The following is a 13,430-nucleotide window of genomic DNA, read 5'->3' as shown; positions in this document are numbered from 1 at the left end:
GAGAAATTAATTAAGTAGCAGCAATATACTCAGTACCTAAATCTTCTCTTAAGGATGATGTAAGTTATACAAACCTATTCAATGTGATTTTTTTTTATATATAAAATTAAAAATTACTATGACGAGAAAACAAACTGCAGGGTTTTATGTTAGTACTAAGCAAAGTAAAAACAATAACATTCAAGTTTCTCTCAGAGTAAGAAACTAATATATACTTACGAACAATATTCTTTCCATATTTCATTAGCAGATTTTCTACAGATACTCCAAACTGTTCAATTGTTTTGTTCACCTACAAAAAACATTTGTTCTGAAATGTAATTAAAAGTACTGAAAACAAATTAGTTAAGTTATGAAATATTTAAACAGATCCCAAAAATATTTCTTCTCCAGAAACAAAACAGTTTACTGGAATATACTTGGTTATATAAAGGAATATACATACCTTGCTAGCAAACTCTTCCAAATCAGAGTGGACATATGGTGTGAGAAATGATTCATTACTGAGACCAACCACCCTCTTCATCCTCTTAGTCCCCTCATCCAGGATCAGACCTAAATTAGAAGCAGGGTTCTTCATAGCTTTCTGAAGTTCTTTGAGGTGGCCCCCTGCATACTGTAACCCTAAAGTAATAAAACCAAACAATATTAATTACATGCAACACTCTACCATTAAGAACATCACAATGACTTTGAATCTAACACTCCAGTACACTTCAAAGAAAAATAACAAATAAGCTGTGATATACGAGATAAATAATGTAAACAATAACATAAATGAAGGGAAAATATTGTTTTCTACAAATATGTTAGTTAGAAGCTCAGTTACTTTTTGTTTGAAAATACCTAGTAAAAAATACTTAGGGAAGTTCACACAAGTATAAAATTATGCATTTAAATATTTTGGAAGTAATCTGACTTTGAAATTAAAAAACACAAATATTACGATGTAAAATTTATTAACATAAACAACAACATTATATAAAACTACTATCCCATTCCAAATAGCATAAACTGCAACATGCTCATACTAATAGTTTAAATGCCACTTTACACACCAAATCTTTTGAATAACTATTATCATACATTAAGTATAAGAAAATAAGTATTTTATCTTGGTCATTCAAATATAGAAATATGCCAATTACTATAGCTTCTTCCTACTTCTATGAAACTTTATAAACAGTATAATAATAGTGTACTATAGCATAAGAACTAAAGAAATAATAAGGTAATATTTTTCTATCTCTCTTGTGATCTTCAATAACAAAAACTTAAGTTTTAACAACTGCTAGCTTGCACATGAAAACTTAGTAGTTAGTTTAATCCATGCATGAACCTGGACATCCTAAAAACTATAATATGATGACAATTTTTTCATTTTTTTTAATAGAAAATAATATCCAGTTAGGTAATGGCTTTATGGATGTAAACTTTCTGTCACAGCTCTCACCTGTCAATGCCACAAATAATCGCAGAATATCATTTGCTCCTTCAAATATTCGGAATATTCTGAGGTCTCTTAGGACCCTTTCCAATCCAGCATCTCGCATAAAGCCCATTCCACCCATTATCTGGATGGCTTCATCCACTACAAACCAAGCAGCCTCAGAAGCATATATCTTAGAAATGGCAGCTTCCAGCTGAAAGTCCACATACCCACGATCCATGTTTCCAGATACCATGTACGCCATGGACTATAATAAATACATTTGTGATAGTGAGTTATAAGATCACTTAAACCATAAACAAAACTATTGTGATCAATACATCCACATTTAAAATCACTTCATTTACCTTCAGAACAATAAACAATAACACTATTTAGTTATTATGAACACAGACACTACAGTTTCATATATTACAATATTTCAAACAGTTAGTAATAGCATGTAAAGTAATAAAAATAGCACTACCTGTTATAAACTATCCTCTGTACAAAATTTAAATAGAGAGAAATTAATTCAATAGCACATAATGATATATCTTCCAACATTACTAGGTTCTAACTTGGAAAGCTGACAATGTATTTTACAAAAGTAATTAAGGCTCCACAGTACTAATTACAAACTACTTTTACTCAGCCTAGGATATTAGGGGTGGGTGGGGGGATTCCATCACTCATCATAACAAATTTCTGGGATTCTAGTCTCTCATAGATCTACCATCATGTTAAGAGTGTTACTTCAATTTCTCATATCTACATCTGTGCACAAAAATTTTCTCATATATTTTAAGAAGTTTAATGTATTAAACCCATAATGCTGAATAGAAAATATTAATACTAGTACTAAATACTAGTATGCTTGATACGAGATCACTTTAGCTGCATGGATTATAAATAACCTAACTAAAGTAAAGAAGATTGTCTATTAATATGCAAGAACCATACTATTTTTGCTATATTCAGTGCTGACAAAGCCTTTGGCCCAGTATCAGAGCTCTTCAGGAGGGATGAGATATGACAGATGTAGTAGCAGTGAAGATGCTATTTATACTTGCAAATTGTTTCAACACAAATTTATAGTGTTAAATGGATTTTGTAAGTTGGTAAAGTGATATTTACTCTAAGTCAAAATCAATATGTGAGGCTCCTTTTAATTGTCTGATTGATAGACCGTCTACCAGTCACAAAATCTTTTCAGTTCCAAAGTATCTGAACACTTTGGAAAAGCACAAACTCCCTAAACTGCAAAAGATCAATATAAAGTAGGCTTTATATTTTTAGCCAGCTAACTTGATGGTTTGTCCTTTTTCTTACCCATTCATTTAGACATTATTTTATACAAAATAATTTAGATGGAACACCAACTGGGAAGAGGTAAGTGTGATTCAGCAAAAGCTGGGGGAAGAAAGTACTTAACAAAATCCTCAAAATTGTTTTCAGCATCTAAGGGCAGATGAAAACATTACACATATACTAAATGTAAATATCACCTGTTCCAAATTTTTGTTTCAGCCTCATATGTTATATTGACAAATTTTTATAAAATAAAAATAAAAAATATGACTAACTTTTCTGTTTTACTTATCTAATGCATAATCTACCATTACGCAATCATGTACGTTTATTATCCGAAACTTACTGAAAAAATTATCATCAAAATGCATAGAAATTCTAGCAGGCTTTATTAGGTTAGAGTTGAAAACAAACACTAATAGGATAGACAGAGGTTATGCAAGTACACGGAAACAAATAGTTTATGAACATTTAAAGGCATCTACAGAATGGGTCTTGCACTTTTGTGTAACAAAACTAGCACTTTTACTTGTTGAACTCAGATTTATAAACTAACATTAAACATCCATAACAGGTGATACAGAACACATTCAATTCTTCATTGAATCTCAACACCATGCACAAAGTAACTTTCATTCCTCAGCACTGCTAAATTCTTCTAAACATATTTGTTTAATCAAAGTTTCTATTGTATTCTCAAGACAGCTCACATGCACATTAAAACTTTAATTAAAATAAAGTACAAAACAACATTTCAACCATCTCAGGTCATCTTCAGGTTAATAAAGTTGGATTTGCAAATTCTCTTTGTTAACCTCAAGATGACCTAAGAAGGTCAAAATGTTGTTCTGTACTTTATTTTAATTAAAGTTTTAATACCAGCCTTCTTAAGAGTATGTTTTTACTTCAAGCAGATTTCTCGTCATCACAAAAGTTTCTGTTGATAGTACTATCACTGACAAACAGAAACATTGTAAATTAGTATAAAAATTATCTGTTATTAAATTTGATATTAAATAAATTACTTACTTTTCAGCTATTCAAGTTTACCATAGTTTATTAGGATATGTTTACGCTGATGAAACAATATAAAGTACACAGCTGTCATCACTGCTACTATTTACCATTTGAACTGTTCTTCCACCTTTACCTCATTTCTTTACATTAACTTCCTATATTTATTCTTATAGTAAAGAGATAGCTGTACTAAAACCTAACTGTTCTTGTTCTAGTTTTTTACTTCATAACAACTAATACACCCAAGGGAATGCATTTCACATTTGTTATTCATCAACTATTATTGTCACAAACAGTATTGTACTTATAGCATTTATTTGTGAACATTCTCTAGTTTGAGTACCTTTTTATCTAGGACTTTACTAACACGTGCGTGCGTGTGTGGTGTATAGCAAACCCACATGGGACAATCTGCCAAGTCCACAAGGGAAAGCAAACGCCTGATGTTAGCTTTGTACCTCTGTAGACGTACCACTGTACCAGAGGAACACATGATAAAAGAATTGAAAATATAACTAAACACTGAAATACACATCCTGATTTTGTAAAGAGGGGGTAGATAATCACAAACTGGTTTAAATTAATTATAATGAACCCACAGATGAGTTTTGTGTTGTTTTTCTTTATAGAAATATTTTTCATATGAAAACACTATGTTGTGAAATATTAAAATCACTATTGTGTGATTACAGATTATTTAAATTTTAATCATACATTAGGCAATGACTGACAGATATCAAAGTGTCACACACAACCACACAAGTGTGAAATGGCTAATGTACACAAAACTGTGTTGGCTCTATATTTAGTATAAGAATTCTATTAGTAAAACTCATTGTCATAGCTTCACTAATATTAAAAGCTATTTGGGCTTTTGTGTACATTAGCCACAAAAAGAAAAAAAAACAAAATCTTTGCTGTTGATGATGTAGAGGCTTTAGTTATTGATTGAAGTTTAACTTTTTGCTTTGCAATTAAAAGGGAAACACAGATACCAAGTTAAACATACTAAAATAATAGTGGGGAAAAATCTTTAATACATGCACTTCTCTCTCTCATATATATACACACATATATATGACAGAATACACAGTTTACAAACCTCTGTGATATAGTGAGCCATAGCCATACGAGCTAATTTCTCCTGTACAGATCCATAAGTAGAAATTTTGTTACCAAACTGGGTCCGGTTAACAGCATGTTCTGTGGCTCTGTCAATGGCTAATCTCATAGTACCTGATAAGGCAGCTGCCATCCCAAATCTCCCATTGTTGAGAATATTCATAGCAACCTGGAGAAAAAAATATAAATACATTTATTACATATATAGACAGATAGATAAACACAATTACATTTATCATAATAAAAGTATTAAAAGTGATGTAACTTGATAACAAGAAATAATTTTGGGTATGAGACTTAATCTTCAATAAAAGTTAATAGGATAATATCTAAGAAAATTACAAATATTACTGTCTAGTCAGTAGAAAAATAATATATCAAGTAAAAACACACACCTAAAAACACTATTTTAAACAGAAATCTAACACAAAGATTACAGCTTGTACTGATTTTGACTGAATAGCCAGGATTTATTAAAAAAAAACTTGAATGTTATTCAGTGATCAGTTTTGAAATGCAAGTTTTGTATCTTCATAATCTTTGTAAGTATTAGTTTACTCTTATATGTTCATATCGTTGCATACTGTACTTTAATTTCACAATATTAACTTCTACTCAAAACAAATTATGTACTTTAAGCAAAACTAAAATTAAGCCCAATTAAAAACATTTTTAGACATAACTCCAAAATATTACATGTATATCTTAATCATTATGCTTCTTCAACTTATAATCTTACACATTAACAGTTACTCAATTTACAGATACTAAAGATTATTTAGTAAAATTATTTCATGATAACCATCACTGTATCACAGAAATGTTCAAGAAAGCTCTCAAAAAATGTCCAATATAAAAATAGCTTTTCAGATGATTTAGTAAAATACTATCATAATACATTTTTATTTGCATTACCTATATTCAGCTACAAATAAATTACACAAAGCATTTTATTTAAAATACTAATTTAAGAAGCATTTACAAAAATTATAACAATGAAAATATTTATATTTTTATTTACACTGAACTAACATTATCATATTTTTAAAAGTTTAGGTTACAGACCATTTAGTTTGTTTTAAATGGCACAAGACAAAAAACCTGTAAGGACAACAGATGTAACACATTTAACATTTGTTGACTTTCTGGGCATCAATTTTGATAAGACCAAGTAGTTCAACATACATAAAATTAATCAGTTTTTGGGATGATTTGTTACATGTAACAAACTCAGTTACTGTATGTTTTTCTGTATCTATAATCATTACGAAACTAAAGTTTGTATGTAAAAAACAGTATTTATTACAAACAAATAACAGAAACAATGAGAATTAATGAGCTACAATCAAAGTGAATGGAATACAAAATGGAGAAAAACTGGCATTCTGTATATTTGTTACTGTGATGATTAACTTAGAAACATGTAAAGGAGAGGTTGTTCATAGAACTAACTAAACACTGATTAATGAAGAAAGGAAAAATATAAGAGGGTATAAACTATCATAATACTCAACATAAAATAACATTTTGCCCACAACTAAAAGGAATTTAAAAATGGTAGAAAGAGAAAACATTTTCAAATGAGAAAAACTGTATGGACTAATTTTGATGTTTAAGGAAAAAGATATATGTCAATTTCTTAGTTGTCAAGTCCAACACGTATCTGTACTTGGTGAGGCAAATGTTACTACACAGTTGATTCTGCACCATTGGTGCTAAAGAAGCTACTAAAAAAGACAAATGAAACTGATTTAAATGTTTTTTGTTTCAAAGTAGTAGCTAGAAATTAAACTATGTACAGTCTGTTTCTCTCACCCTGTACAATAAGCCAGAAAGATCAATTTCTAATCTAAAAATCATATCATTAGGAATCTCATAACTTTATAATTTATCAGTTTTGTTAACAATTAAAACATTATTGTTCAATATCATACCCAGTATCATTATAATAAGCCTGTAATAATACAGTAGTATTAAAGGTATACCATTGTAGTGAGAGTACGCTAAAATGTTAAGACTTGTAATTCTATTGGCCTGTTCTAAAAACTGTTTGTTAATTTGCAAGAAATTAGAAGGAAGATTTCTATATAAAACAAGAACAATAAAAAGCTACCACATGTCACCCACCTGGTCAGATTGTGTAGAACAACCTGATTTCATAACCCTATAGAATTTACAATTAGTTTAAACTACAATTTATTAAAGATAAAATATAAGAAATTTTATTGATTATTCAGTGATATAATTTTTTTTCAAATTTATTAATTATTCTCGTATACAAACGTAATTCTGGTTAAAAATGTTGTGAGAAGAAGATGGAAGAAGAAACTTACCAGCATTATTCTATTCATTTATTAATCACAAGTTTTAACTACTAAAATTCAACTTTGTGTCACAGTCATTTCACTAAAACCAAAACAAAGGCAAATTTTATCGACATATTAAAAAAACAATTGACACTTTTTTTTCAGTTGTCAATAACTTAGGAAAAAAGGGTCAAGTTGGTAGTGTAGACATGCTTGTTTACTCACAACTATGTTTTCAGTAAAGTAAAACTTCAAATCTAGCTGATGAACAATAAGTAATTAACATAGTATATTAGAAATATATGTGATTTCCAACCTTGAAACCTTCCCCAACTTCTCCCAAGACATTTTCAACAGGGACTTTTACATCTTCAAAGTGAACTTCTGCAGTGTTTGAGGCTTTAATCCCCATCTTCTTCTCTGGAGGACCACTGGTCACTCCTCCAAACCCTCTTTCCACAATGAAAGCTGTGATTTTTTCTTTCACTTCTCCTGATGGGATTTTCACTGGAGTCTATACAAATTTACATATAAAGCAAGTCTAAAAATGACTGACAAAAATATATATTAGGATGCAACAAAACCAACTTGAAAATACATAAAAAATACTAATTCACAATAACTTAAATTTTCACAAATTCAACATGTGATCACACCGAAAAAATCTGTTTCAAAGTGATATACACTTCATAAAATCAACAAGTTATTACTTTAAAAAAATTGATATGGTCCATACTGACTCAGAATTTTACAAAAATTAGCACATGGATATGTAGAAAACTAGGTTTTGTAAACTAACGCTGTGTATGAGCAAATGATTCAAGAATATTTATGGAATCAAAACAAACATTTCAGGAGATGTTACAAGATTACCTTTATTGCTAATTATTAACATTATATATAGTCTTATGTTCGTGCAGAATGATCTATTTATTACAAGATTATGCGACTCACAATATATATATATAACATTTAGAATGAGGATTTGTGTGTTGTATTATTTCTAATGAGCTAAATTCTATGTGGTGATTTTTGGGTCAGCTCTCAAAGATGGTATTGGAGACATATTCTGCACATCTTAGGAATTTTCAAAATTAACTGTAAAACTACTTTGTTAACTTTGCTGAACTTTACATTTTCTTAGACCAAAATCTGTAACCTACAACAGTTAAATGTATCTGAAATGTTAAAAGTTAAGGTGAGCCTGATAAAACTGTTTACACAGTGCAAGTACATGGTAAATATTCTCAAATGCCACTAATTTCAACTGATCCAGTGCATCACCACACCAACTACCACATAACTTCTCACATGCTTTATAGTCTTTTTGGGTATATAGTTGTATAAAAACATCCTAAAGGAAATACTGATGTAGAAATTACAAGTTAGTGAAGATAACACAATTTTTTTATTTTGTAAAAAATATATGATGGATAGTATTACCTTAGCAAATACAGTAAAGATTTCTGCTAGACCTCCATTACTGATCCAGATTTTCCCACCATTTAGAATATAGTGTGTTTCATCTTCAGAAAGCACAGCTCTAGTCTTGATGGACTGAGAGTAAAATAATAAAAACATTCAAGAACAACACCTCAATGGTCTGTTAATCATGATTTAAAACAGTATGAATATACTAACAAAGCATTTTGCTGTTGCTATAAAAAACATTGATAAGTTACATATATTTCATAACAATTAAATTCGTAGACAAGTTGAATAAATAACCTACGTAAATATTCTCACATGTTAATTAAGTTAAAATGATCAGGCTATAGTAATATTTTCAGCTTCAACACATTCTACGGAATTTGAAATGCAATTCAAATGATACTCACCACAGGTATCAAAGCCTAATTTTTAACATTACAAGTCTCCATTATACAACCCAAGTGTCTCTTCATACTTAATACCAGAAATTTTTAAATTGAGTAAAGCTATTATTAATTAGTACTGATTATTATAATTCAGTACTAATATTTTCAAAGTAAACATATTCTCACAATATGGTACACAAAGTTTTCTTTACCATCAAACTGTTAAAGAGATTAAGTTGTTTTATTTATATATATATTTTTAATGTTCATGCAAAATTACATGAGGACTATCTGCACTAGCAATCCATAATTTAACAGTGTAAAACCCAGGGGGAAATCAGCTAGTCATCACCACCCATTGCTAACTCTTGGGTTATTATTTCACCAACAAATAATGGGATTGACCATCACATTATGGTGAGTATGTTGGTTATGATAGGGATTTGAAACCACCACCCAGAGATTATGAGTTAAGTGCCCAAGCCACCTGGCCATGCCAGGCCTCTTATTTACGAGTTTCACTCACATACATACAAAAATACCTATGAAATGTGGTAAAAACAAATATATAAAATGGTGCTACGTTACATAAACTTTATACATCAAACAAGTACGTGTGACAAAGGGTGTTTATCTGAAATGTAGAAAAAAAAACCAATAAATAAACAATATTTTTTCTTTCTTTCTCTCTACCCTAGATGCTTTTTATAGTTTTCCACTATTAGCGTAGAATTTACACATCAACTTACCTTTTGATTATTAGTTTACTTTTTCCTTTTCAGTTTTTTTTTTTTTTTTGTTATAGCATGCATAATTTTCATTGAATCATTGGTTGTCATCATTGACATTCTAACTACAGGACTTTAACGAGTGTCATGAAACAGGAAATTTCATGACAAAAAATAAAAAATTTTGTTAACAAACACTTTCATTGTAGAATAATCTAAACAGAATTAAAATAGACTTACAGCAGCATCAGAACCACTTTGAGGTTCAGTGAGGCAGTACGCTGCCATATGTTCTCCAGAAGCCAGAGGTGGTAAGTACTTTTTCTTCTGGGCTTCATTTCCATACAGCAAAATACCTTTGAAACCTATTGACTGATAAAAAACTACAACAATAACCTTACAGCTCTTTTCCTTACACAGAGACATGCATGTATCCTATGCAAAATGTACATCATTATTCATAATAATAATCAGTTTTCAAGTTAAGAGTATAAATGTAGAAGGTAACATTCATATGAAAATGCTGGTAAACATGTTTGAATGGAATAATTATTTACAACATTCAGTACATAAGATTACATAAAGATGCTTTCATAATAATATGTAAAGTTTAAAGTGATCCTGAAAGATTGCCAAAACTTAAATGTGAATAAATTAAATCTCCTTAATCAATATATGGGATGGGCAAAAACAAACACCTCAACATCATTTTTCATTTTCAGAATATTACAATCACAATACCTTGTGGTAGTAATTGCATCCATGTGCACATAACAGATAAAGTACCAATTCTTAAATTAAAATTTATTTACTTATGTATTTTTGCACATATTAAAAACAAAAGATGTAAAACAAGCTCTTATTAATTTGAAATTAAATGTGTAATTTCACTGTATAAACAAAGCTCTATGTGATATGTGAAAGACAGATAAATAAAAAATTGGGAATTTAAAAACCTACAAATAAAGATTCTAAAAAAGGTAAGTAGATATAACTGGAGATACTGTAGACATTACTTACTCAAACTACAAACCCCTATTCTGGCTCCAAGCTATTACCTAGAATTAGAGAGTTAGTACCTCGAAAGACCAGATGTGTCGTAATAAGAAAAGAAGCCACATTTGTGGGGTGTAAAACTACTTCTGGAACAAGTACATTCTTCAACCAGAAATAAATGCAGTAATACGTATAGAGCATAATGTAATAGGCAGGCACTACAGCCTTAAGAAAGAAATGTTCAGCACCATTCTGTGGATAAATTCTGTATAACTATGACAGAAAACAGCATTATGTCGACAAAGATGGAATGCCTAGTGTGCAAAGTGTAGAGTCTTGAGACATACCTGAGCAGGTCAACTGCTATCCAACTGGGTAAAACATCCAGTGGAAATGCTCTGTCCAGAATATTGTGAACACAATAGTGATCTTCCCCATCAACAGATAATACATAATTTGTCCACATATGTAGCAAGAGTTGGCATGGGGCAGAGTGATAGTTAGGCTAGTAGGATGACTGGTAATATGGTACGAATATACATGGCTAGAGCTAAAGGGATCATAAATAGGATATGAGTACACCAAGTGCAGTCCACTTAGACAAAATCATCCAAGTGGCAATAATGCCTTGGCATATCAGATTATACAAAGTGCAGTCTGTGTGCATAAGATATAGAAATTAACAAGTGGAGTCCACCTTGGCAAAATCCAGGGGGAAGTACCTTGGATATATAGGATAAGTCCAAGTGCAGTCCATACAGGCAAAAACATCCAGGGGAAGCACCTTGAATCCAGAATATTATGTTATTGCATAATAAATAAGTATACTGACAATGACCCTCTTCTTACTGGATGGGTACATATGAGCTATGAAGTTTGATTTAGTCTATTGTAAAAACCCCACTAAGGAGGATAATTCCATGGTCCACTATTCCAGTGACATGAAACTGGAGTGGCAAGGACTCCTGTGCTCCACTAGTAGAAAAGAAGAGGGAATATGTTTTGAGGATTCCTGAAGAATGACACACTGGAGACTGTGCAATGGGTGTCTGTAATTTCCTATTTTGAAAAGCAGAAAGACCCAGATTGTAAGATTATCAATTTATTGACATAGAGACCTGCAGAAAAGTATCCACTTATCTAACAGAAACACCCCATCTCTGCATTAAGCATATAGAATTATACTGATTGAGAGCAAAAATCTAATAATCAGCATACCTGACTAGGCAACACCCTCCACTAGGTAGGACCTTGAAATATGACTTACATCAAATGAAAAAAGATATAAAATAATGACAGGTCAACATACCCCAATCAAAGGCAAACAGATGTGAGTAGAATTGCTGGAAGAGGATGATGATGATACTCGTCTTAGGAAGATTTATTCAGGTTATCATTCTAAATAAAGGTGATATGTCATATAAAACAGAGGAATTCCATGAAACAAACAGACAGGAATGAATACTAAGAAAGCAGTATGACCTATCTAATCTAGTAGGGAATGAACTGGATAAAGTAGTCAATCCAGATCCAAATGGAAGAAAAGTTGGGAAATGGAAGGTTAGGAACTATGATAAAAGAATGAACAACCTTCCGAGGCAGCCAATGTCCTGAGAGGGAAGGCCAAATCCAGACACTAGATAACATAAAAAGAATGGTAAAGGAAGTGGAAAACATTAATGGTATAAATATTGGAATGATGACAATCACATCCCAAGAAGAGAAGGAAATAGGTCTTAGGAGAAAGACAATACAAGGAACACAATGCAAGAGGTTCAAAAGGAAAACTGGACAAGGCATAAAGAAAAACATTGAGCTACCACTCCAGCAGAACAAAGGGGTGTGGCAGCTGGACCAGAGGAAAGGATGGAAATAACCAGGGAAGAGTAGGCTTCCCAGAAGTAGGAGAAGTGAAGGTGTTCAACAGGACAGCCCTACCATAAGTAACAGTTGAAACAGATAAACTCTGATCAGTCAATCAGATAAAGATTGGAGCAGGTGAGGAACAGAAAGATGAGATGGTCAGAAGTCACTGTGTATAAACCAAAGTCTGAAGTAAGGCCAAGTCTTCTTGTATGTAGATAAAGAGGAAGAGAGAACAGTACAGGCAAAAAAAGACATCACACCAGCAAAGTTTGGTGACACTGAGATGAAATATGTCCTATCATGGTTGTCAGAGGAGCAATCATGACAGGGGCTGGTACTCCAGTAAGGGCCAGAGTAGAGATAGTTTTGTCTGAGCTGGCCAATGCAGATAAACCAGCAGAACACTACAAGGAGTGGTCTGGGTAAAGGAAATAACTCTGGAGGAAAGTCTGATCAGAAGATAGGCATATAGGTGAGGATCCTCCCAATGTCAACTAAAAGCATTCTTTCCTACAGCTGAGGAATGAGGAACTGGAGACAAAGAGGAAGAAAGTTTAGCATTCCAGTGAGTAGCAAATGTATATACGTGTAGTGTTTCCAGTTGAGAAAACACTCAAAGAAATGCCCGAGGATGAAGGGACCACTCCATGATACAAACCTAGTTGGGGCAGGATAAATGATTGGCCACATGATATACCAGAACCATCATGTCTTATTCATTGGCCAAGTAGAGGAGATCTGAAATCTGAAAACAATGAGACTTATACTTGGTTCTCCCTCTCTTGATGGCACAGCTGATGACATAGGAATTGTCAGAATGAAATGATACAGAAATGGA

At 31.7% G+C, this 13,430-nt stretch overlaps 1 protein-coding gene across 1 annotated transcript in view; it reads right to left on the bottom strand.

Annotated features, from left to right (window-relative positions):
• Acadvl (Acyl-CoA dehydrogenase very long chain) overlaps positions 1-13,430 on the bottom strand; it is a 50,202-nt gene that overhangs the window by 6,641 nt on the left and 30,131 nt on the right. Inside the window, exons 6-12 of the mRNA XM_076483304.1 lie at positions 9,971-10,102; positions 8,629-8,742; positions 7,502-7,699; positions 4,860-5,048; positions 1,454-1,697; positions 446-624; positions 220-292 (exon numbers count right to left, since the gene is read on the bottom strand). Of these exons, the coding sequence (XP_076339419.1) occupies positions 220-292; positions 446-624; positions 1,454-1,697; positions 4,860-5,048; positions 7,502-7,699; positions 8,629-8,742; positions 9,971-10,102 (1,129 nt within the window). The remainder of the gene's footprint in view (positions 1-219; positions 293-445; positions 625-1,453; positions 1,698-4,859; positions 5,049-7,501; positions 7,700-8,628; positions 8,743-9,970; positions 10,103-13,430) is intronic.

The sequence above is a fragment of the Tachypleus tridentatus genome, chromosome 13 (assembly GCF_004210375.1).
Source record: "Tachypleus tridentatus isolate NWPU-2018 chromosome 13, ASM421037v1, whole genome shotgun sequence".
NCBI lineage: Eukaryota > Metazoa > Arthropoda > Merostomata > Xiphosura > Limulidae > Tachypleus > Tachypleus tridentatus.
This window is presented reverse-complemented; position numbering and strand designations above follow the sequence as displayed.